Source organism: Miscanthus floridulus, chromosome 7 (genome assembly GCF_019320115.1).
Source record: "Miscanthus floridulus cultivar M001 chromosome 7, ASM1932011v1, whole genome shotgun sequence".
Classification (NCBI taxonomy): domain Eukaryota; kingdom Viridiplantae; phylum Streptophyta; class Magnoliopsida; order Poales; family Poaceae; genus Miscanthus; species Miscanthus floridulus.
The window spans coordinates 3819267-3841855 of record NC_089586.1 but is presented as its reverse complement, the minus strand read 5'-3'; the positions used below and the strand labels follow the sequence as shown (position 1 = coordinate 3841855).

The following is a 22589-nucleotide window of genomic DNA, read 5'->3' as shown; positions in this document are numbered from 1 at the left end:
CGGGCCCCGCCGACGCGTCGTACGCGAGGAGGCCGGCCACGGGCGCGTACCGACGCGGCGCGGCGAACGCGGCCGTGGAGTTTCCTACGAAGCGCTCGAAGATGATGGTGAGGCGGTGCGCGAACGGGGCCGGCACGACGCGCGGCGGGATGGTGAATCCCATGGCGTTGACGCCGTCGGCCTAGAGCGTGTTGCTGCGCATGCGCAGCGCCTAGGCCCGGATGCCGCCCGCGCCGGAGAGGTTGGCTGGGAGGGGTAGGTCGATGAGCTGGCTCGTGTTTGTGGTGGTGTCGCGGAGCAGCTCGGACGCGCGCGCGTGGACCGCGGCCTCGACGACCGAGATGTTTTCGGTGCGGCCCTACGGCTACGCCGGGCAGGGGTGAAAGAAGCAGGCGGCGAGGACGAGGGCGTGCACGAGCAGCAACAGCAGCGGCAGGGATGCCTTGGCCATTGACGCCTTGTCTTCGTCGGTGGGCTAGCTCTGCGGCGCCGCCGTGTGACCGAGCGGCACGGGTGCGGGGCTAACCTGGTGGCGGGTGGAGCACCGGCGGCGGCGTGAGGCGCCTGATGTGCCGGCGGAGACCACCGGCGGCGGCGTGACGCGCCTGATGCGCCGGTGGAGACCACGGCGGCGGGCGGGGCGTAGCATCGGCGGCGGCCGCCGGCGGGAGGTGGGGGTGCGTGGCCGAAGGTGGAGGGCAGAGGATCGGAGATGGGGGCGCGGGTGATGGCCTGGACGCCACACGAGAGAGAAAGAAAGAGAGGCCAATCAGATAAGGAGAAAGGAGGGGAAAAGAAAAGAAGGGGAGAAGGAAAGAGAAATAAAAAAGGAAAGAAAAAGAAAAGGAAAATGAAGAGAAAAAAGAAAAAGAAAAGAGAAATGGTGTGCACGATGGATCTACAAAAAAAAGTAACGGTAACGACATACAAGGGAACAAAAATTATAAATCAATGGCAATAAAGGGAACTTATAGATTTGAATGGCAATGAAGGGATTAGTATAGCTTTTTGATGGCATTGAAGAAATTTTCTCTACATCGAAGGGTTAGAATTACTAGTGTGCGTGCCCTTTTAGTACCTGAGTTGGTCAGCTGGTAGAACTGGTCCTCCATTTATTGATCAGCCGTCCATTGTGAATGATGCAAGTTTAGGCAACCGGCCAAACTGAAGGAAGGACTGCTCTAATGTACCAGTATATATAATACTATAATATGGCAAATAGCATATAGGGCCATGTTTAGATTGCAAAAAATATTAACCTGATGAATAGTAACACTTTCGTCTTATTTGGTAAATATTATTCAATCGTGGACCAACTAAGCTCAAAAGATTCATCTCGTGATTTCCAACTAAACTGTGTAATTAGTTATTTTTTTTACCTACATTTAATACTCCATGCAAGCGGCTAAAAATTGATGTGATGGAGAGAGAGTGAAAAAACTTGGAATTTGGAGGTGATCTAAACAAGGCCTAGGAGGTTGTAGGAGCAGCTGATAGCAGCAATTGATATGGCCTATGGGAAAAGAGAGGATGTAAAATGTTTGGTATTGTTGAAATTTGAAGATCGGACCTTGAGGATAGGTGGCACCAAAACACCTGGAAAAATCTCCAGAAGAGACGAAACATATTTTTTCGCGCATCTCTTGGATTGGATGACATGAGGCCTTTTGTGTTGAAAGGTCACCATACCATACACTGTCGTCAAAGAATATAACATTATAGTAATAACCGCAAGTTGATTGCTGCATCAGCATGTGAATCGTGTGTCTTGCCAGGAGCTTTCAGCTAGTCTTTCACTCTTTCATGACGTACACGTTTATGTGGAAAAAAGAAGTTCAGCAGTGTCCTCAGCCTGTCATCCATCGTCCTCGCTTGCCTTACAAGTTATACTTTTTCAGTCAACGAATAATATTTTTCTCTCATATTAAATTAGCCAACAGTACTTTTAGCCACGACTTTTCAGCCTAGCATGCCTTCTCTCTTGTACTTGGTACAGCAGTAATGTAATGTACTGTACTATACATAAATTTGCAAAGAATTATATGCCCATACCTTTCTATTACCGGCAGTGGCAGCACTTTGTGCAGTGCAGAGCCGTTTTTCATTTGATCCATCATACATCTGTACTTGAATACCCTGAGCATTATACTACTACTACTGTTTGATCACAACTCACAAGTGGCAAGTGCCCCCTGTGCATATGCAATGTGAAAGATTCACATGCCTTTGTCTATTTCAGAGTATAGCTGGTTTGGATGCTCCAAATCCCAACCCATCCTTAACTCAGATGTAGAAAGTTGATACACATGAAACAAAGAGAAGAATAAGAAAGAGTATTCACACTTCATCTCCTACCTTCTATACTCCTCGATTCTCCCCCTCAGGGGAGGCTAATTTCTTTTGAAGGCCTTTTTTTGAAATAGCAGGAAGAGAAGAGCTTGCGTCTAAATGCATGAGAGACGTAACTTCCCTATCTCTCTCTTAATAATAATAAGAAAGATAATATATATAAATAAAGAACATCTTACGATGCAGAATACGTGATGAGGGCTGGTAGGTGGAATAGTAAATTTTAGATTATTTCAGATGGTTGAATAGTATTCTGTAAAAGAAAATAAGTTAATGGACATCTAAAATCGGCACCTGACTCTTACTACGCTCCCGTGTCCTCATTTGGTGTGAAATGGCTTGGTAAGTTTGCCACCGCTAGCGATGGTGTATTCTAGCTCCCTCCGTCTCAACACTTCTCAAAGAGTCAATCAATTTTAAATCTAACTAGATTTACAAGAAAATAGCCTCAACATTTATACGTTCAAACATGCTTACTATAAAACTATATTGTACGATTAATCTCACTCGATGTCATAAATTATATATATATACTCCCTCCATACAAAAAAAACCTGACGTTTAGGACATGTTTGCGGTAACCAAGGATGATTAATTAGGGGTTAGTTTTTTATCTTTGCCCATAATAAATATGGTTGCGGGTGCTATCTTTACGAGAAAGTAACTCAACCCAACTGGCTAGTGTGTGGAGGCATGAGTGCTGTGACTTGGGTTCGAACCCTAGCAGCCACATTTTTTTTGTTGCCCCCTTCATTTTGCATGGGCGTGCATGCCACTGTTCCACTGGCGTGGCGCGTCCTTTTTTCGCGCAGATGGAAGCTGGAGTCGCTTGGGGCGTCTGCGCGCTCGGACGGCTGATGGTACGCGCTCGTTTCGAATGAGAAGACCGACATTTGAGCTGCCTGTACTCCACGCCACTGGGCTGAGACGGTGTGCGCGGCGAGCGTCGACCGTGGGTGAGCGTGCGGCACGACGTCCGCGGAGACCGGCGAGCGTCGAGCGTGTGCGAGCACCTCCTCCGAGCGGCGATTGAGGCTCCACCGGCAGGAATCCATGGCGAAGGCTAAACCCTAACAAGGCGGCGGCGGCAGAGTTTCTACGAGACGGAGCGATGGAGGAGCGAGGAGGCGTGGCTGCGTCGGGAGACGAAGAGAGGAGGCGCGCGTGCTTCTGCTGCAAGTACTGAGGGCGAGGAACGCCGTGCAATCAATGCAGGCGACGACCGAAGGCGCGTGAGCAACAGGATTTGCGGGAGAGGAAGCGGCGGCGCATGCATGGCAAGGGCATTCGATAAAATGAAGGGGTTATTTGCTAAAAAAAAGATAAATGAAGGGGCAAGTCTAGGTTTGGGTATAGGAGAAGTGGTAAGCCAGGTCACGGTGGCATGATGTCACGATTTATTATGAAAATATTTCAAAAAATGTAAATCTTATTTCACGAGAAGTTAAACGATTTTAAAATTTAACTATTTCTTAAAAAGCTATTAACATTTATAATACTGAATAAATTATATTTTTATAGTAATTTTAATTGTAGATACAAATGTTGTTTTTGCTATGTATGAACTTGATTAAACTTATAAAAAAATAATTTACTCGAAATCTAAAACTGCATTAGCAGCGACCAAGCAACCACCTCCTCCCGTGCTGGCCTGGCTGGTACAGTGCACTGTGCACAGTGGACAACCGCCACACCGCCACATGGGCAGGAGGCACAGAGGGACATTTTCCAGTGGATCGCAAGATGCGCGGCATGCGACATCCTGCACGGCGACGCGGGCCCCACCCCTGCGCCTGGAACGGACTCGTGCCACGCGGGCCCCACCACGATCCGCTTCCGCCACGACGCACGCGCACGAGGACGGCACGAGCCACCCAGCGGTTGGAAGCGAAAAACAAAACAGATTTTTTTTTTGTGAATTAAAACAAAACAGATTATCAAATGGCAGGCAGCCGCTGCTGGGTGCTGCCTAATAAACGATAAACCCCACCCAAATCCCAAATCAAATCTAACCCCCACCTCCCCCTGCACTCCTGCAGGCTCTCTGCAACTCCAGCCTGCCGCCCAGCCTGTCCTGGACGTCTGTGGACTCCCCTCTGCCATCCATCACGAGGCGCAGGCACTAGGCACCAGGCGCAGGCACCGGACTTTTTATCGTCATAATGGACGGCTCTTCCCCAATTAGCAGTTTTAGTTTAGCGTGCTACATTTTTAATAGCAGAGAGAAAAACGATATACATTTATGATGTGTGCTCTTGACACATTAGCTTCGCTGTCCAGTTCGAATCCGAGTCAGCAGGTTCAGATAAAAAGACATCTCCTGCCCCAGCGTCTTTATCCCCCTCACTGACACGTGGACCCCAAGTCCGATTCTCCTTCATCCTCTAGCCATTGCAACCGATTGTCTTCTTGTACATGATTCGTTCAGACATGGGAGGCAGCCACCGGAAGAAGTTGATCACCGCACGGCCACCATCTTCATGGGCACCATGTACAGTACCATGGCCACAAGGACGCACAGTGCGACGAACAACACTACGGCGGCGTGCAGCGTCAGCGTCGGCACGATGAGATCTGAGTGCCACACGAGGACCAGCACGGTGTGTGCCATCGCGGTCGCCGTAGGGTATTCCGCCACGATCGGATGTCCTCCATCCAGCGCGCTGCATCGGCGACCCAGGAGAGCGCAGCCACGGCGCGGTTCTAGTTGGCGCATAGCTGGCGCATGTTGAACCTGCGCGGCTCTGTGGCGTCCAGCATCCACGTTGCCACCTCGCGCCGCCGCCGCGGCTCTACCGACCTCCCCAGGTGCACCGCGGAGATGCATGTCACCGCCAGCCACAGCGTCTCGCGGTTCCGGCAGGCGTGATCGGGGCTCCGACGAGCTCAGCCAGCTCCGACGGGCGTGACCCCGGCTCCAGCGAGCGCCGCCCGTCCCTAGCTTCCATGAGCGCGGTTGGCTCGGTCTGGTGTGACCTTGGCTCCGGCTGTGGACGCGACCTCGTCGGGGTCACTGGCGTCTCGGGTGGAGACGGGCGGTTCCACCATGGACTGCACGAGCTCCTCCCCTTCCTCAATGTGTGGTGATGGCCGAAGGTTGAAGAAGAATCTGACTTGTGGGATCCGTGTGTCAGTAATGGGGAGAGAGAAGCCAGAGGCAGGGGCGGTCATTTGATCGGAGCCTGCTGACTCGGATCTGAGCTGGACAGTGAAGCTGGCATGCCACGCGAACATAAATGATCAGCCTGTTCGTTTCAGCTGGATTGACTTATAAGCCTATGGCTAAAAGTACTGCTGGCTAGTTTGGTATGAGAGGAAAACACTGTTGGCTGGCTAAGGGCCTATTTGGTTCCCATGGACTAAAGCATTTTAGACTAAAATCTACACTTTAGTTGGACTAAATAGCCAAACACTTAACTAAAAGTGGACTAAAATCCTTTAGTCCTTTAGTCCATAAAACTGGACTAAAATGGATTAAAAGGTGTTGGGATACCCATACCTCTCATTTATCGCTCTCTCTTTACTTTAGTCCATTTTAGTTAAGAAACCAAATATCATTTTAATCTACTTTTAGTTTATAGACCAAAGTGAACTAAAACTTTAGTCCATAAACTAGAGAACCAAACAGACCCTAATAAGCCAAGCCCGATACAGACATTTACATACTGCCGATCAGACTAAATAAACATGTATCGTTTTTCTCCGTTCGTCCTGAAAGGGTAGCGTCGAAGAGCTGCTATCTTGTGAGGCCGCACGCTAAAAAGTTAAATAGCCCGGGGATCCCGGCGGCCTCTCGGGAGCCACGCCACGCACGCACGAGGAGGGGAGTGCCGTTGCCGTCCGTCCACCGCGGATCGGGATCTCCCTCGCCCGCTGCCCGCCGGCACCCGCCGCATTTGAGGAGAGGGACGACGCGGGGCGATGTGGCGCCTGCGGATCGCGGAGGGGGGCGGGGACCCCTGGCTCCGCACGAAGAACGCCCACGTCGGCCGCCAGGTCTGGGAGTTCGACGCCGCCGCCGACCCCGACCCCGCCGTCGACGCCGCGCGCCGGGCCTTCGTCGACACCAGGCGCCAACTCAAGCACAGCGCCGACCTCCTCATGCGCATCCAGGTGGGCGCCTGCCTTCCTGCACTCCTTCCGATCGCTACCCGCTCGTAATGCCTGCCTGCCCCCCTTCCTTTCCGGCTCCGGTTCCCCACTGATGCGCCCACGCGGCTGCCGTTGCCCTCGCCAGCCCGCCCGCGTGCATGTCGCCGTCTCGGTCGGTCCGCCGCTGACGGATGGCGTGTTCTGTGGCCGGGCTGCCGTCGTGCGTCGGACTCTCGTACAATTTTAATGCGCGGTATGCGAGCCGGGATGGGCTCACATACCGGTATGCGCGGTATGCTCTGGCTCTCGCAGGTTGCAGGGAGGATCATCCTTCCTCTTGTCACGATTTCAGACTTCCTCCGTTTTTCCCCATACATACCGTACTTTACTATCGGCACCTTTTAAATGTGGTGCCGTCTGCCGTGGTTCAGTTTGCAATTTCTAGTTGCAGCCGTATGTAAACATGACACAGCACATGGTTCCTGTGGGAGATAATACAGTATCAACTCTGTGAGGTCTCTTCACCACAGTAACCCTTTTACTGTCACTTTAAAAAAAAAATTGTGTGATCTCTTGACCACATTAACCCTTTCACTGTCACTTTTTTCCAAAAAGAAAACATTTCACTATCCGTTGAAATATTAGTACCACGCGAACTGGTTGAAAATGGACACCGTTTTTGGGAATTAATGTAGTCCAGTCTTGCGCTCAGTATTCCTTTCTTGTGCAGTCTCTGTTTCGGTGTTCTGCTTCCCTGTGAATTTGAAACATCTGCTCCCTTTTACACACTGCAGTTCGCCAAAGAAAATCCTCTTGAGCTTGACCTTCCAGGGATCAAGCTCGGTGAGCATGAAGATGTTACCGAGGAAGCCGTGTCGACTACATTGAAAAGGGCAATCAGCCGTTTCTCTACTCTCCAAGCACACGATGGACACTGGCCTGGGGATTATGGTGGTCCTATGTTCCTTATGCCAGGCTTGGTACCTCCTTCAACTCTACAGTGATATGTTCAACTTGCTTACTTTTACTTCATCACTTGGGTGTGCATTCCTACGACTAAATCTGTGCTCTGTGTGTAATCTTATGATAAGTTTAAGATGAAATTGTGCTGTCTTGCTTTTCTCATTTCTTGTGCCTCATGTTGTATGTGAGCACAATATATTTTTTCTTGGATTCAGTGCGAGTACCAATTTGGATTCCTCCTAAAATAGGGACTAGCATATTGTGGCAGGCATCTCATTTTTAGATTATATGGAAAACTTATGTTTCATGTTTCCAGGTTTACAAACACAGCCACTAATTGTATATTATTCTTTATCCAGATCATAACATTGTATGTGACTGGAGCACTAAACACTGTCTTGTCAGCAGAACGCCAGAAGGAGATCCGCCGGTATCTTTATAATCACCAGGCAAGGATTCGGTTCTAATTTGTCAACCCTACAATGGCTAAAGGTGATCTAATTTTGTCACTGCAACTGTAGAATGAAGATGGTGGCTGGGGCTTGCACATTGAGGGTCCAAGCACCATGTTTGGCTCAGCACTGACCTATGTTATTTTGAGATTGCTTGGAGAGGGACCAGATAGTGGAGATGGAGCCATGGAGAAAGGTCGAAACTGGATCTTAGACCATGGTGGAGCAACATATATAACATCATGGGGGAAGTTTTGGCTCTCGGTAGGGAATTGACTCTTATTTATTTGATCATTAGCTGCTTCCATTTTCTTGGATCTGCTTTAATCCTTTCTAATTACCTGGCTTATTAAAGGTACTGGGTGTATTTGAATGGTCTGGTAACAACCCGGTGCCACCAGAAGTATGGCTACTGCCATATCTCCTCCCATTTCACCCAGGTTCTGCTTTCTTTTCCTCTGTGTACATAAATCTAGTATTTATAGGTGTATATATATACATTCTATCACTCAGTGGTAAAGATTGCTAAGTTGGTTCTAAAGGTTGTATATAGTACGCGTTGAAGATTAAACAATAGATATTCAGCCCTAACTGAATGTTGCAATCACCAATGATATTAGTGTATCATAAAATTGTCATTTATATATCATTCCTTTTTTCATTTTTAATGTGCCAATCGGCCAACAATCAATCTTCTTTGCATTACCATAGGTCCGTAGTCTTTCAGTAGTGTTCTCTTGGTTGCTATGCTATTCCTTTTCCTCATATGATACGCTTTTGTGGTTTATTACAATGTCTTGCAGGGAGGATGTGGTGTCATTGTCGAATGGTGTATTTGCCAATGTGCTACATTTATGGGAAGAGGTTTGTTGGCCGAATCACACCACTTCTGTTGGAATTAAGGAAGGAACTTTTCAAGGACCCTTACAACAAGATTGATTGGGACAAGGCCCGCAATCTATGTGCTAAGGTTTGTTAACTTTTTTGTGTAACGTTTCTTATGGGCATTGATACATTCGTACGTATGGGCCAAATTGTGCACAACTTCATTGCATGAGGTGCCACAAAGTTATGTATTAGTCTCCAAGTTGATCTTGTTTTTGGCCAAGGCTGTCCTTAGTCCTTGTTCAGAAATACCACTGCCAAAAGAGCATGCTTAGTTACTGGCACAACCTTGTCGTAACTCTACTTAAAATATATATATTGTCAAGAAGCTTAAAGAAATTTCTTTACATGTATGCTTATACTTAGAAACTCTCTTCTTTCTTTTATTTTGTTCGAGAAAAAACATGTAACTTACCAGTTACTACCATGATGGGCCCAATTGATCTGGATCTGTACTTCTTTAGTTAGTATGGGATCCATCTTTCACATAATGTGTCTCAAAGTCCCTTAACAGTCATTAATTGGCAAGTGATGCTATTTGAAAAGATGCTTAGTTCTGAAAACTTAAAGGAACTTTAATTTTTATCTTTCTTCGTCTTTGAGGAGTCCATTTTGGATCCTGATTATTCTGTCTGAAGTAGTTTCGATACATTTGTGCTGCAGGAAGATCTGTACTACCCACACCCATTCGTTCAAGATGTGTTATGGGCCACTCTCCATAAATTCGTTGAACCAGTTATGATGCATTGGCCTGGCAGCAAATTGAGGGAGAAAGCTCTGGAAACAGTCATGCAACATGTTCACTATGAGGATGAGAACACTCGTTACATTTGCATTGGTCCTGTAAACAAGGTAAATTGAGGGCTATCATTGCTTGCTGAACCTTTACAAAAGGAGGTGTAGTCTTATTTAAGGCCATATGCTAGTGACTTTGATGTAGATTTATTTACTCTCCAATAAGAAAGAAGCCGAGGCGTTTGTGATTTCAGTGCTTCCTTTAACTTTCAGCTTGTGCTTCCTTAGCTTACTATGGCATTAAAATGATTAACCCTCCCGTCGGGGACCAATACTAGGGTACCCGAAGAGGAAAAGCTAATGACCATCAACATTGATTTATCCGAGCTGTCAAGAGCACGACTACGACTTCAACTGACCCCCAGGTGCGCGGGCTCCGCCTCGCCCGACCTCTGGGGCGAGCTCCGCCTCAACTGATCCTGGGGGGAATCTCCGCCTCGCCTGACCTCTGGGGGCGGGCTCCGCCTCTCCCAACACTGAGGCCGCAGGCTCCGTCTCGCCCGACGCTTGGGTTTGCGCTCCGCCTCGCTCGGCCTCTGGGGGAGGACTCCGCCTCGCCTAACCCTGAGGAGGTGATCTCCGCCTCACCCGACCTCCGGGGACGGGCTCTGCCTCGCCCGACACCGAGGCCGCGGGCTCCACCTCGTCCGACCCCAAGGCCGCGGGCTCCGTCTCGCCCAATCCTTGGGTTTGCGCTTCGCCTCGTCGGCCTCTGGGGGAGGACTCCGCCTCGCCCAACCCCGAGGGGGTGATCTCCGCCTCGCCCGACCTCCGGGGACGGGCTCTGCCTCGCCCGACATCGAGGTCGCGGCTCCGCCTCGTCTGACCTTTGGGTCTATGCTCTGCCTCGCCCGACCCTTTGGGTCTGCGCTCCGCCTCGACCGACCCCCAGACCGTGGGCTCCGCCACGCCCGACCCTTGGGTCTGCGCTCCGCCTCGCCCGGCCTCTGGGGGAGGACTCCACCTCGCCCGACCCCGAGGCCAAGGGCTCCGCCTCGCTCGATGGAGACCCATACCACCGCCAACCACTCCAGGTCTAAGCGTATGGGTCTGGGTCAAAGCTCTGACAGGGAAGAGACCGGCACACCCCGATGTAACCCACGGCCACGACGGTCCATACCTGGGGATTCACATCAAGAACAGCGTCGGGCGTATCGGTGTTGTTCTGTCTAACACTCGTACGAACACTGATAGGCGCGTCAGTTAGCCACAACGTCCGCCAGGACGGAGTGGAGCGCCATGACCGGCAGATGACACCTACGCATGGCGCCAGTGACGGATAGAGTCGCGACGTGGAACCGTCCCTGTTGACATCTACAGGGTCGGCGGGACCCGCATGAAGGAGAAGAAGGACCCGGCGATCCTGAAGGTCTTCGGCTCTCTTTCTCTGGTTCTTCTTTTGGCCTATAAAAGGAAAAGCAGGGCGTCCCATAAGGGGCATCGGACAATCTGATCAACGATCCGATCGAATCACCCCGAACCGCAAAAACACAACACGAACACACGGCTGAGCAGCAACCGAGCTCTCGGCACCCGTTTACTCCTTTCACCAGAGACTTATGATCTTTTCCCTCTCTCGCCTGTTTGTAACCCCTACTACAAACTTTTAGTGCTAAAAACATGAGCAGCAGTGACGAACTGGATGTAGGGACATTCCGCCCGAGCCAGTATAAACCTCGTATCCTCTTAGCACACCATCCGAGCCAGACGCGTAATATTAAAAATTTACTTGTTGGTGGTGACTCGAAACACCGACACCTCCCGTTACAATCTTCACCTTTTTTAACCCATTACTTTCTCCTGAATTGCCTGACTAAAATATTCCTTCAGTCCACCCCAGATTTGTGTTAAATATTACAATAGCTGCCGTGGGTTATGTGATTTGTCACTTCTTCCGCCTCATTCGCTATGATTGTCCTATGATCTGTATCTTGTAATTCATGAAAAACGCATTCTATGCTACAAGTACTCGTGATTTTGCTAATTGTATCCAGTATATGCAATCCACAGTCCTTTGTAGCAGCGTAGGATTATGCCAAACAAGACATTACTTGAATGATATATTCAAATTATGGAATTGCTTTTCTTTCTCTTTCTGCTCCAACGATTTGTATTAACAAAAAAATATCCTTCTGTTAGTGCCTTGATGTCTGGGAGACTGGGATGGATTCCTCTGTCTTGACTCTTGAGTATAGTTGATTTCTGTCTCTCATTATGTCATTTTTGCTGACTTAAATCACTTCTGCTAATTTGATGATGTTCAGTTTATGCTCATAGGTTGTGAAACTTTTATTAGAAGTGTATACTGTGATTTATTTCTTGATTATTTCTTAATGTTGTTCGACTAATTTCTGAAATTCTGTGCAGGTATTGAATATGCTTGCTTGCTGGATTGAAGATCCAAACTCAGAGGCCTTCAAACTTCATATCCCACGAGTCTATGATTACTTGTGGCTTGCTGAAGATGGCATGAAGATGCAGGTGATTATTGCTTATTCTGTGGCCCATTTCCTTTTACTTAATTAACTTCCTATCCTATTTGGCAGCTACTGCAACAGCAAACCTGTCAACATATAATATTTTACTGTCTCTTAATGGGATTGGCAAATTGTTTTGGCATCTTCAATCTAGCCAGCTCTTTCCACTGTAGGGTTATAATGGCAGCCAACTTTGGGATACAGCTTTCGCAGTTCAAGCCATTGTGGCTACCAACCTCATTGAAGAGTTTGGTCCCACCCTTAAACTAGCACACAACTATATCAAGAATTCGCAGGTACAGTTGACATGCCTTTTTGTCTATATTGTTCAATCTTAGGTCCATTTACAGCACTGATAAATGGCTTTTTAATATGAAAGGTTCTTGATGACTGCCCTGGTGATCTGGATGACTGGTACCGCCACACATCTAAAGGTGCATGGCCATTCTCAACTGCTGATCATGGTTGGCCTATATCTGATTGCACTGCTGAAGGACTAAAGGTGAATTCAGTCATGAGCATTACCAATAAGGAAATTTATTGTAGAAGGTTAAAATTTTGTCAAAGTTTAGCTTTGTTCCTTCACATTTATGTTCCAGCATTCTTGACAGTATAGTGTCTGGCACGTTGTCATAATTTCATAATTATTTGTTCTAATGAATAGTAATTGCTCATTTTTCTTTTACTCAAGGCTTCATTATTGTTATCAAAGATCTCTCCCAAAATTGTTGGTGAACCAGTGGAAGCTAATAGATTTTATGATGCTGCCAGTTGTCTAATGTCTTATATGGTAAGCATCCTGAATTTTTTCATCTTCTCGCAATTGTTGCTATTGAATCAATTTTTAACACAATGGTCGATTCTGTAAACATTGTGTGCGTTATGGAAAAGAAGACTCCTTGAATTGGCAGCAGCCCTTTTATTATACTGTGGTCATATATCTTATTTAAATTCTGTGCAGTTTCTCATTGATTCCAATGTTCTTATGTGTTTTGAATAAATCCGTTGGAGGGAGCATGTCTCATTAGTTTGCATTAACCTTTACAGAATGATAATGGTGGTTTCGCGACATATGAACTCACAAGATCTTATCCCTGGCTGGAGGTAGGTGGATGAACTTCTTTGAAACCCTCCACACACCGCACCACAAAACACACATACGTGCATAATCTACCTTTGCTCATGTCTAAGCATGGCAGTATTTTAAGTTCATGATTGCACTCTCTCCCTCTGAAATGTGAAGTTACCTGCCACTTTTCTACTTTCTGAAGTATAGAACGCCAATCGCCAAGTTAATCAGGCGACTTGTGAATTTCTTAATTATTCCCATTTGACATTGAGTAGAAATACATACTAGATAAGATATTTGTTTTGTTTCAAAACAGAATAATTCATCAGTATTCGTTGAATCTTTCATATTTCATCTATATTAACATTGTTTCTTAAATTATTCAGCTTATCAATCCTGCTGAGACCTTTGGGGATATTGTGATTGATTACCCGTAAGATGCAGTAACCTTTCATTGTGCTGATTTTTACTTATAAAACAAATTGAAGAAACATAAAACCCATTTTGCAGGTATGTTGAATGTACATCAGCAGCAATTCAGGCCCTGACATCATTCAAAAAACTATACCCTGGGCACCGCAGGAAAGAGGTGGATAACTGTATCAGCAAAGCTTCTAATTTCATTGAGAGTATTCAGAAAAGTGATGGTTCATGGTCAGTATTTGGACTCCATGCAACACAAAATACCAATTAAACAGATTCGTTATTTTGGAAGGTGCCTCCAGATAGCCTTCATTGCCTTCTATATGTTTATCTGTTTCCAACAGGTATGGCTCTTGGGCTGTTTGTTTCACATACGGCACTTGGTTTGGTGTGAAGGGACTAATTGCTGCTGGTAGAACATTTGAGAACAGTCCTGCAATCAGAAAGGCATGCGACTTTCTGTTATCAAAAGAGCTTCCTTCCGGTGGTTGGGGAGAAAGCTATTTATCATCTCAAGACCAGGTAAATTCACTTCTGTCAGTTTCTTTAAAATAATAGGACTTAACAGTGTTATGGATATACTGGCAATGTTGTTTGCTGCATTATGTTACCTATTCCAATTTTCATCATCTGTGTGCTACAGTCAAGATTTTAGGGCAACCTGCTTTTAGTTTTAGATTTATATAACGTACCAAGCCCAGAGAAAACCTGTCTATTTAGAGCGCATCATTTTTTCTGAAGATTTTGGTACGAGTAGATAGCAGTTGAAATGACCTGCCATTGAGCAAAACAGTGGTGCAGTGTTGATTCTTATATGCATATAGACTTCTTGGAATTGGAAAGGACTTTGCATTAACCATCTCTTGACGCACTCAATCAGGTTTACACCAATCTCAAAGGCAACCAACCTCATGCAGTGAACACTAGTTGGGCCATGCTGGCACTGATTGATGCAGGACAGGTCTGTTATTTAGCTTGTGGCTTTGGATACTCTGATAAGATGTGCACATTTGTTATGGTACTCAAATCTCACCCATACAGGCTGAGAGAGATCCAATGCCTCTACACCGAGCAGCAAAGGTTTTGATCAACTTGCAATCAGAGGATGGAGAATTTCCTCAGCAAGTAAGTAATAATCGGTACACAGAGATACTAACCTTAATCATTTTTCCATCAAATATAATCTCAATTTAAAAACTTTGCTCTAGAAGCAAATGGGTAAAAAAAATGGTTGGTTATATTCTAGGCATAAGTATATTGCTGAGACAATGGAAGCTGTGGTCTTATGTAGTGATTCCTCTTTTTTCTTGATATCTAAACATCTTATTATTTTAGGCATCTCAGTTTGTCTTATTGACCAGGGTTAGTCGCTGGTTGCATGGACATTTCACCTTTTTTTTGTAACTAACTATTGCACCACCTAACACAGGAGATCATAGGAGTGTTCAACAAGAACTGCATGATCAGTTACTCCCAGTACAGGAACACCTTCCCAATTTGGGCTCTGGGAGAGTACCGGTGCCGAATCTTGGGGGCTGGCAAGCAGTAGTGCCTGTGCCCCCATCAACTAGATTGAAGGCACTTTGTTGCCTTGTGACTCTATCTTGGCACGCCAAGGACTGTCTTGCTGGTGAACGGGAGGTGTGTCTCATGAATCAGCCTTTTGTGAGTAGCCATGTGGCAATTGGAATAATGTAGCTTTGTTCAGGAGTTGCGCTCCTAGTTCTAATAATAATAATAATGTATATTGAAAGTGGGATAATGTTAGATTCAGATATACTCCGTTCTTGTGCAAATGATGTGATGTAGTCGGAGCTGCGCGATTGTCAGTTGACTTGTTACAGTCTCAAAGCGGTGCTGCTGGCAAAGTGGCAATGCTGGTACCTGGTATGCCCTGTGCCATGCAATTTTGCTCCTCTCAGATCTCAGTCACGCACCTGAGAAAGTTGGGAGAATAAAATCCAATCGGCGATAGAGTACATATCTGCCTGTTGTCTGCTTATCGATTACAGTTTTTCAGAGACGGCATGCAGGTTACCCGTGGGCTCCATGTGTACCCCTGGCTTCCTGCAGCATTCGGATACCTTCGCCGTAGTCGATGCGCAGCGTCGTCGCCAAGTACTGCGACTATCAACACAACCCCCGATTATATATAAGATGAAATTGGTGATTATATATCCTGTACGTATCTGAACCTAGCAGACGCGCATGCTTTGCTTGCCTTCAACGGTTCCAAGGGGTACTGCCTCTGGATGGCCTCCAGCTCCTTGGTGCACCTGTCGTTCAGGTGGTCAAACATGGGTCATGGCGACGAGCAGGAACAGCTCCAGCTCCTTCGTTCTTCCTGCAAGCCGGCCTGAGGGAGGATCGGAGGAGATGAAATAGTGACTGAACCGCTGCGCTGCAGTGCAGCCGCAGCCAGCAGGCCCAATGCCTTCAGCTCCAAACCTGTAGAGTTAAACTGCATTGTTGTTAACAGTAGGACAAGTTAGGTAGTGTCATGCATGTAGTCACAAATGTCAAATTCAAATTTCAGACGTATGTACCAAGCGTTTTTTATCTGTATGTTGCACATGTTTCACACATATATTGCAAGAGTATATTCGAAATGTTTCAGCTATTTTCGTTTTATGTTGCAATAAGTTTTTTTATGTTGCAAGTGTTCTATCTGGATGTTGCATATGTTTCACACACATGTTACAAGTGTATGTCATAAATGTTTTATATGCTTCAGACGTATGTTGTATTCAAATATTTTATGTTGTAAGTGTTTTCGTATTTCAGAGGTATGTTCAGAGAGCTATGGGGTACGGCCGGACGCCGTAGGAAGGGGCACGGCGAGCCAAGGGTGCGCAGATGGGGCGTGCTCAATCTCATCCCAGCTCCCGGGTGCCACCCGTGCGGAGAGAGAGAAAGGAGGGGGTTAGGGAGATGGAGCATTGGATGTGGGGTGGGGCGAGGTGGATGGGCCGGGACGAGGCGGATGGGGACAGACGCGGCACATGCAGCCGCGAACGGCGCAGCGGCAGGCGCGGGGTCACGTGATGGCGTTTTATGATGGGCTATTCTGCTAGGCCGTTCTGTGAGAGTGTGCTCAGGCCGTCCTACAGAATCCTATCCCATCGTCGGACATCCAGACGTCAGCAATCCGGGCTGGAAGGGGAGGCGGCGTCTCCATGATCGTGATTTGTGAGGCAATTCGTGTTCCACGCGACTCGTCCATGGGATCCAAGGCCAAGGCAATTGGTGTGGCACTAGGGTCATCTCCGACCAGAGCCGCTACCTGGCGAACTGTCGACGCTTCGTGTCCTCTGCCTCTAACCTCTAACTCACCTCCGAGCTAAACTGCTGCCTGCTCTCCATTCTCTCCCATCGGCATGGACGGTAGGTCTTCATGCCCCCATAGTGCCCCCGTGCACCCATGGGAGCAGGCTGCAGCAGCCTCTCGTACGTTCATCGTCTCCATCATTATGCTACACCATTGGCCCATGGGTGAAGAGGTCCATGTCGCCACTGCAGTTTACAGGTACGATGCTATATTTCAATCATTCAGATGTGGATGGACAGTTTGAAAGGAAAGGGATTTTTCTGATTGCTGATTTGAAACTCGATCCGCGGTGGCTAGACAGCGGCCGGGTATTCCAGTTTAAGAAGAGATCTTCTCAGATCGAGAAAACCCCCGGACTGACCAACCGGCCAGCCGACCGTTCCCGATTGCTTGATTTGGGCAATCATTTTTTAGTTGTTTACCAATTTCATGTCATTTCCTGGTACGAGGATTCATGTAAAATCGCCCTGCTTCCCCATTGTTGTGAGATTAGAGTTTACTTGCCAATCGCCATCTAATCTGAATCTAAAACGAGCTTGGATACATATAGTGATCCAAAGTTACTTACATGGCAGATATAGGTAAGTCTGCTAATCTGAATCTAGACCGGATGTAAATTACTCTGCTAAACCTTGGTGGGTGCAGAGGCTCACAATTGTTTCTAGGGGGTCTATATATTCCCAGATTTGCTTCTCTAAGTTTATTTATCATATGTTTTTCTAGGACTTCATCTCTAAATTGGCTTCAGAAAAGACATGGCTGAGTCAGGGTGTGATGACAGATTAGGGATGAAAATTCATATATTTTTAGAAAGGCAGTGCCTCCAGCAGAATAAAATTATCCATGCAGAGTCCTACTTTGATTAGAAGAACACGCCGTGTAAACATCGCCTCAGTGGTCAATATCTATTTGTATGATGTGTAAGCCTTCTCTGTCTCAACTTCATAATTCATTTTCAATTTTCAGTTAGAGGTCAGTCATGATCAAAGAGTAGTACCTTTTGTAAAGTTTGAGATTGTGCTGCGCGTTTTATAAGATTTAATAGTTGGAGCCATTGTTTAATGTTAGGTTTGCTGATTATCCTAATGTGATTCCTTCAATTATTGCTTCTTCATGCCATGGGTGCCAAGTTTGTCTTATATAAATAGGTCTGTTTGATGACCTGGCTGAAGCATTGTTACTATATTAGGACTAATTTATTTATTTTCTCCCTGTTGTTTAAAAGGACCAAAATACTCTGTAAAATATACTTTCACTATTTCAATGTAGCAGGTAATATTTCGCATGACATCATGGTATCACTCGATTGACAGTTTTTGTTCTGCATGCCCATGCCTCTTCACTTGGCCTCTGGCCCTGTCCATGTTATCAGCAAATTTTTTTTTTTTTGCAGTGATGTTTTGAATAGCAGTTTTCGGTTGGACAAATTTGTTTTTGCAGCCACCATCAACCTTTCATGCCAGGTGTTGATCCGCTGATGGTGAATATGTGGAGGCTGATCCGCTGATGCACCAGTGATACAAATAATCCAAATGGGGAGTAGAATATGTGGAGGCTAGCTGATCCGCTGATGCTGAAGCTGTGATGTGATCGGTGATCCGATGCTAATTCTATTAGCATCTCATCTGTACTATTCTATTAGCATCTCATCCGTAATATTCTATTAGCAGCTCATCCGTACTATTCGATTAGGAATACAGAAAATGGTTCGATTACTAGGCAGTGGCTTCTTTTCAGTCAGTTATCATCAGAAATTTGCCGGTTCATATAGAGGATTAGTTATTTTCCTTGGAGTTTTAATTTGAGCATTTCTACGCTCGACAAAATTTCACGGGGGCACGCTGGCGGCGAGGCGGGGCAGGACGTGGCGGTGTCGCGCTACGAACGAGCACGGGTTAGCTGATTATCATTGGAAGTGGTAACTGATTTTTGATACTCCACTAATTTACCAGATTTAGAAAGCGACTCCAATCCTATCCTACTCCTTATTATTCTTTATATACAAAAAAAGAAGATATTGGTCAACCCTGGAATCGTTGTGAAAAGATGCCCATGGCGACGGACGAACGCATCCAAAAAACTACTTTTAGCGGAGGTGTTACTCAATGGAGCAATTTTGCCATTTAAAACCACATGCAGATCGAAAAAGGAAAGCACGAAACAAACAAGACAAAACGGCAGCCTGTGACCTGTGGTCGCGCTTGCCCGCCGGCGGCACCCCGCTGCATTTGAGAGATCGGACGAGGCGCGGGGGCGGGGGATGTGGCGCCTGCGGGTCGCGGAGGAGGGGGCCGGCGGGGAACCCTGGCCCTGGCTCCGCACAAAGAACGGCCACGTCGGCCGCCAGGTCTGGGAGTTCGACGCAGCCGCCGACCCCGACCCCGCCGTCGACGCCGCGCGCCGGGCCTTCGTCGACGGCAGGCACCACCTCAAGCACAGCGCCGACCTCCTCATGCGCATCCAGGTGGGTCCCGTCGCTTAACTTCCAGTAGCTAGCCTTTCGGGGGGTTTTAGCAAAATTGTCTAGCCTTTCGTACCAGGCGCGCGAACTGATCGAGCATGTTATTTTTTAGCAAAAACTGATCGAGCCTGTTTTCTTCGATCGGGCTATCGTCAGTGTGACACGCGTATGTATGTAACCACTCGACACTAGTCACCAGCCCAGCCCAAATGCCCAATCCAACCGAACCAGCTCCGCTAACGCGCTTGTAGCGCACCGGTGAGCGCTCCCGTCGTGGAGGCCACCCACCCGCGTTCGAATGTCAGTTGTGGATCGGCCAGGTGTGGCACCGGGGTTGTTTCCTCCCTATATTTGTTTTCTCCAGGTTCTGGATACTCGCATGGCGCTATAATAGGACTACGATGTACCCGTCATCTACGAGGCTCGTGTGATTTCGGTAATCTTCAGAAGAACGTTTAAGGTGTATAGGTTGTAGTTTCTAAAGGTGTGGATATACGTGTGTGGTGATATAAGTATGGTGTGTAGAGTACAGATACTACAACTTTCCGTGCTAAAAAAAACCGAACCAGCTCCACCTCGGGTCCTTGTCGTCCTCCCGCGCAAACCCAACAACACAAATTAAAGGTGGGTAGGCTCAAAAAAAAAAAAGGTGGGTCCATCCACGTGCTAGAGGTGCAGTAAATAAAATTATTCCTGTTATACTGATTACAAGCTGGAGTAGGGATACCGATTATGGCCACAACGGGTATATATGCGTTTACCATACCATATGCTTACCTGCATAGGTTGCTACTTTTTAGAATTCTCAAACAGGGTCTCCTATATATACTCTTGCGTTGTGATTAGGGTTGCAACATTCATACTGACTAGGGTTGTAGCAAGCAAACTGATTAGGGGTCATTTCAGGCATACTAATTAGGGTCGCTACGAATTGGATTTTTTTTTTCAATATTTCTCCATATTTGTTAGTATTTCCAAGTAATTTTGAGAAATTGAATTTAGTATTTGTTGGTATTTTCTAGTAATTAGATTTGATTGTTGTCGGTATTTGTCTATATTTGTTAGTATTTCCTAGTGTTTTTGAGGATTTTGGTTTAGTATTTGTAGGTATTCTCTAGTAACTAGATTTGATAGTTGTTAGTACTTTTAGTATTTTCTAGTATTATTGAGAATTGGGTTTAGTATTTGTTGGTACTTTCTACCTAGGCAATTTGTTAGTTCCAATTTGTAGCTACACCTAGGCGGTTCCGAGTTGCAATTTGATTTGTGATGCAGTTACAACTTAATAACAATATCAGTTGCAGTTGTTGTAGCTAACAAAATAGAAATTACTATTGTCTTATGTACTTGTGCAATTTACCTATCTTCCATAATTTTGTAATTGCAACTTCAACAATATCAGTTGCAATTGTTGTATGTGCTAAAGAACAAGAAAATCAGAATTGCAATTGTCTTTTGTATTTTTGCAACTGAGCAGCTGTCTTCCGTAATTTTGCAATCGCAACTCTGATTTCATTGTATTTGCAACTACAATTCATGTTGTAACATGGATTACACACTAGTTGCAATAGAGCAGTAATCAGTGCTGCAACTAGTTATCATTGTAAGTTGCAAACTCGGGTGGACACACCGCACACATTGACTGTGCGTGGGTGCAGAATAGACTCTTTCTCTCTCACACACACACACACACTCACTCACTCACACTTTTTTGAGACCTGTCTCTCTCACTCACTCACTCACACACACGTACACACAAACTCTAGCCTAGCCTGGTTTCTTCTGCAATCTGTTTCAGTGCTCTGCTTTCCTGTAAATTTGGAATATATATTCTCTCCTTACATATTGCATCCAGTTCGCCAAAGAAAATCCTCTTCAGCTGGACCTTCCGACGATCAAACTAGATGAGCATGAAGATGTTACCATTGAAGCCGTGTCGACTACCTTGAGAAGGGCAATCAACCGTTTTTCTACTATCCAGGCACACGATGGGCACTGGCCTGGGGACTATGGTGGTCCTATGTTCCTCGTGTCAGGCTTGGTACCTCCTCCAACTCTACAGTGATATGCAACTTCTTTACTTCACTTGGATATGCATTCCTATGACTAATTATGTGCTTAATTTTGTCATGTGTTTAAGATGAAGTTGTGCTATTTCTTTTCTTTCTCACTTGTGCATTATATATGTTGTATGTGACCGCCAATATTTTTTTTATTAAATGTGAATACCAATTTAGATGCTTTTTAAGAAATGTTTAGATTATATGGACGTTTCATGTTTCTTGGTTTACAAAACAACTACTGATTGTGTTTATCCTATACATAGATCATAACATTGTATGTGATTGGAGCACTAAACACTGTCCTATCGCCAGAACACCAAAAGGAGATCCGCCGATATCTTTATAACCATCAGGCAAGGATTCAATCTGAAATTTCTCATCCGTATAATGGCTAAATATGATGTAATTTTTGTCACTGCAAGTGTAGAATGAAGATGGCGGTTGGGGCTTGCACATTGAGGGTCCGAGCACCATGTTTGGCTCAGCACTAACCTATGTTATTTTGAGATTGCTTGGAGAGGGACCAGATAGCGGAGATGGGGCCATGGAGAAAGGTCGAAACTGGATCTTAGACCATGGTGGAGCAACATATATAGCATCATGGGGCAAGTTTTGGCTTTCGGTGGGGAATTAACTCTTATTTGTTTGTTTATTAGCTCCTTCCATTTTCTTGGATCTGCTTTGATTCATTTTAATTACCTGGCTTATTTAAGATACTTGGTGTATTTGAATGGTCTGGTAACAATCCGGTCCCACCAGAAGTATGGCTATTGCCATATCTCCTGCCATTTCACCCAGGTTCTGCTTTCTTTTCCTCTGTGTACATAAATCTAGTATGACTTAATTGAATATTTCAATCGCCATTGATCTTATATCACAAAATTCATCATTTATATATCATCCTCTTTTTTCATTTTTAATTGGCCAATCGACCAGCAATCAATAAATGGTTCTCTACTGTTTCTTGCTGATATGCTATAGCATTTTACATTGTCTTGTAGGGAGGATGTGGTGTCATTGTCGAATGTTGTATTTGCCTATGTGCTACATTTATGGGAAGAGGTTTGTCGGCCGAATCACACCACTTGTGTTGGATTTGAGAAAGGAAATTTTCAAAGACCCTTATAACAAGATTGATTGGGACAAGGTCCGCAATCTATGTGCTAAGGTTTGTTAACTTTTTGCATAACCTTTTCATGGGCATTGATGCACATGGACCAAATTTTGTACGA

The 22589-nt window shown here is 46.0% G+C and overlaps 2 protein-coding genes across 7 annotated transcripts; both read left to right on the top strand.

The window, feature by feature from the left end:
- Positions 1–6069: 6069 nt before the first annotated feature.
- Positions 6070–15287, top strand: LOC136466413 (cycloartenol synthase). The gene is made up of 18 exons (XM_066464805.1): positions 6070–6462; positions 7236–7421; positions 7764–7853; positions 7926–8120; positions 8212–8296; positions 8660–8826; positions 9405–9593; positions 11904–12017; positions 12187–12309; positions 12393–12515; positions 12705–12803; positions 13061–13117; positions 13469–13515; positions 13593–13736; positions 13850–14027; positions 14386–14466; positions 14547–14630; positions 14935–15287. The coding sequence occupies exons 1-18, from the start codon at positions 6271–6273 to the stop codon at positions 15052–15054; spliced, it is 2274 nt and encodes a 757-aa protein (XP_066320902.1). The 5' UTR covers positions 6070–6270; the 3' UTR covers positions 15055–15287.
- Positions 15288–16615: 1328 nt separating this feature from the next.
- Positions 16616–22589, top strand: LOC136466412 (cycloartenol synthase-like). 6 transcript variants are annotated; one of them, XM_066464801.1, is made up of 8 exons: positions 16616–17031; positions 17557–17753; positions 18274–19297; positions 21150–21335; positions 21621–21710; positions 21785–21979; positions 22071–22155; positions 22359–22589. In XM_066464801.1, the coding sequence occupies exons 3-8, from the start codon at positions 19094–19096 to the stop codon at positions 22532–22534; spliced, it is 936 nt and encodes a 311-aa protein (XP_066320898.1). In that variant the 5' UTR covers positions 16616–17031; positions 17557–17753; positions 18274–19093; the 3' UTR covers positions 22535–22589. The 6 variants fall into 6 exon arrangements, with proteins under 6 accessions (XP_066320898.1, XP_066320897.1, XP_066320896.1 ...); XM_066464800.1 differs by having other exon boundaries at positions 18227–19297; XM_066464799.1 differs by having other exon boundaries at positions 17557–18751; positions 18973–19297.

Coding starts and splice junctions, on each gene's coding strand:
- LOC136466413 (XM_066464805.1), top strand. CDS start 6,271: ATGTGGCGCCTGCGGATCGCGGAGGGGGGCGGGGACCCCTGGCTCCGC. Junction 8,297..8,659: donor TCTCCTCCCATTTCACCCAG/GTTCTGCTTTCT, acceptor AATGTCTTGCAG/GGAGGATGTGGTGTCATTGT. Junction 14,467..14,546: donor CACTGATTGATGCAGGACAG/GTCTGTTATTTA, acceptor TCACCCATACAG/GCTGAGAGAGATCCAATGCC.
- LOC136466412 (XM_066464803.1), top strand. CDS start 19,094: ATGTGGCGCCTGCGGGTCGCGGAGGAGGGGGCCGGCGGGGAACCCTGG. Junction 21,711..21,784: donor GATATCTTTATAACCATCAG/GCAAGGATTCAA, acceptor CTGCAAGTGTAG/AATGAAGATGGCGGTTGGGG. Junction 21,980..22,070: donor GGGGCAAGTTTTGGCTTTCG/GTGGGGAATTAA, acceptor GGCTTATTTAAG/ATACTTGGTGTATTTGAATG.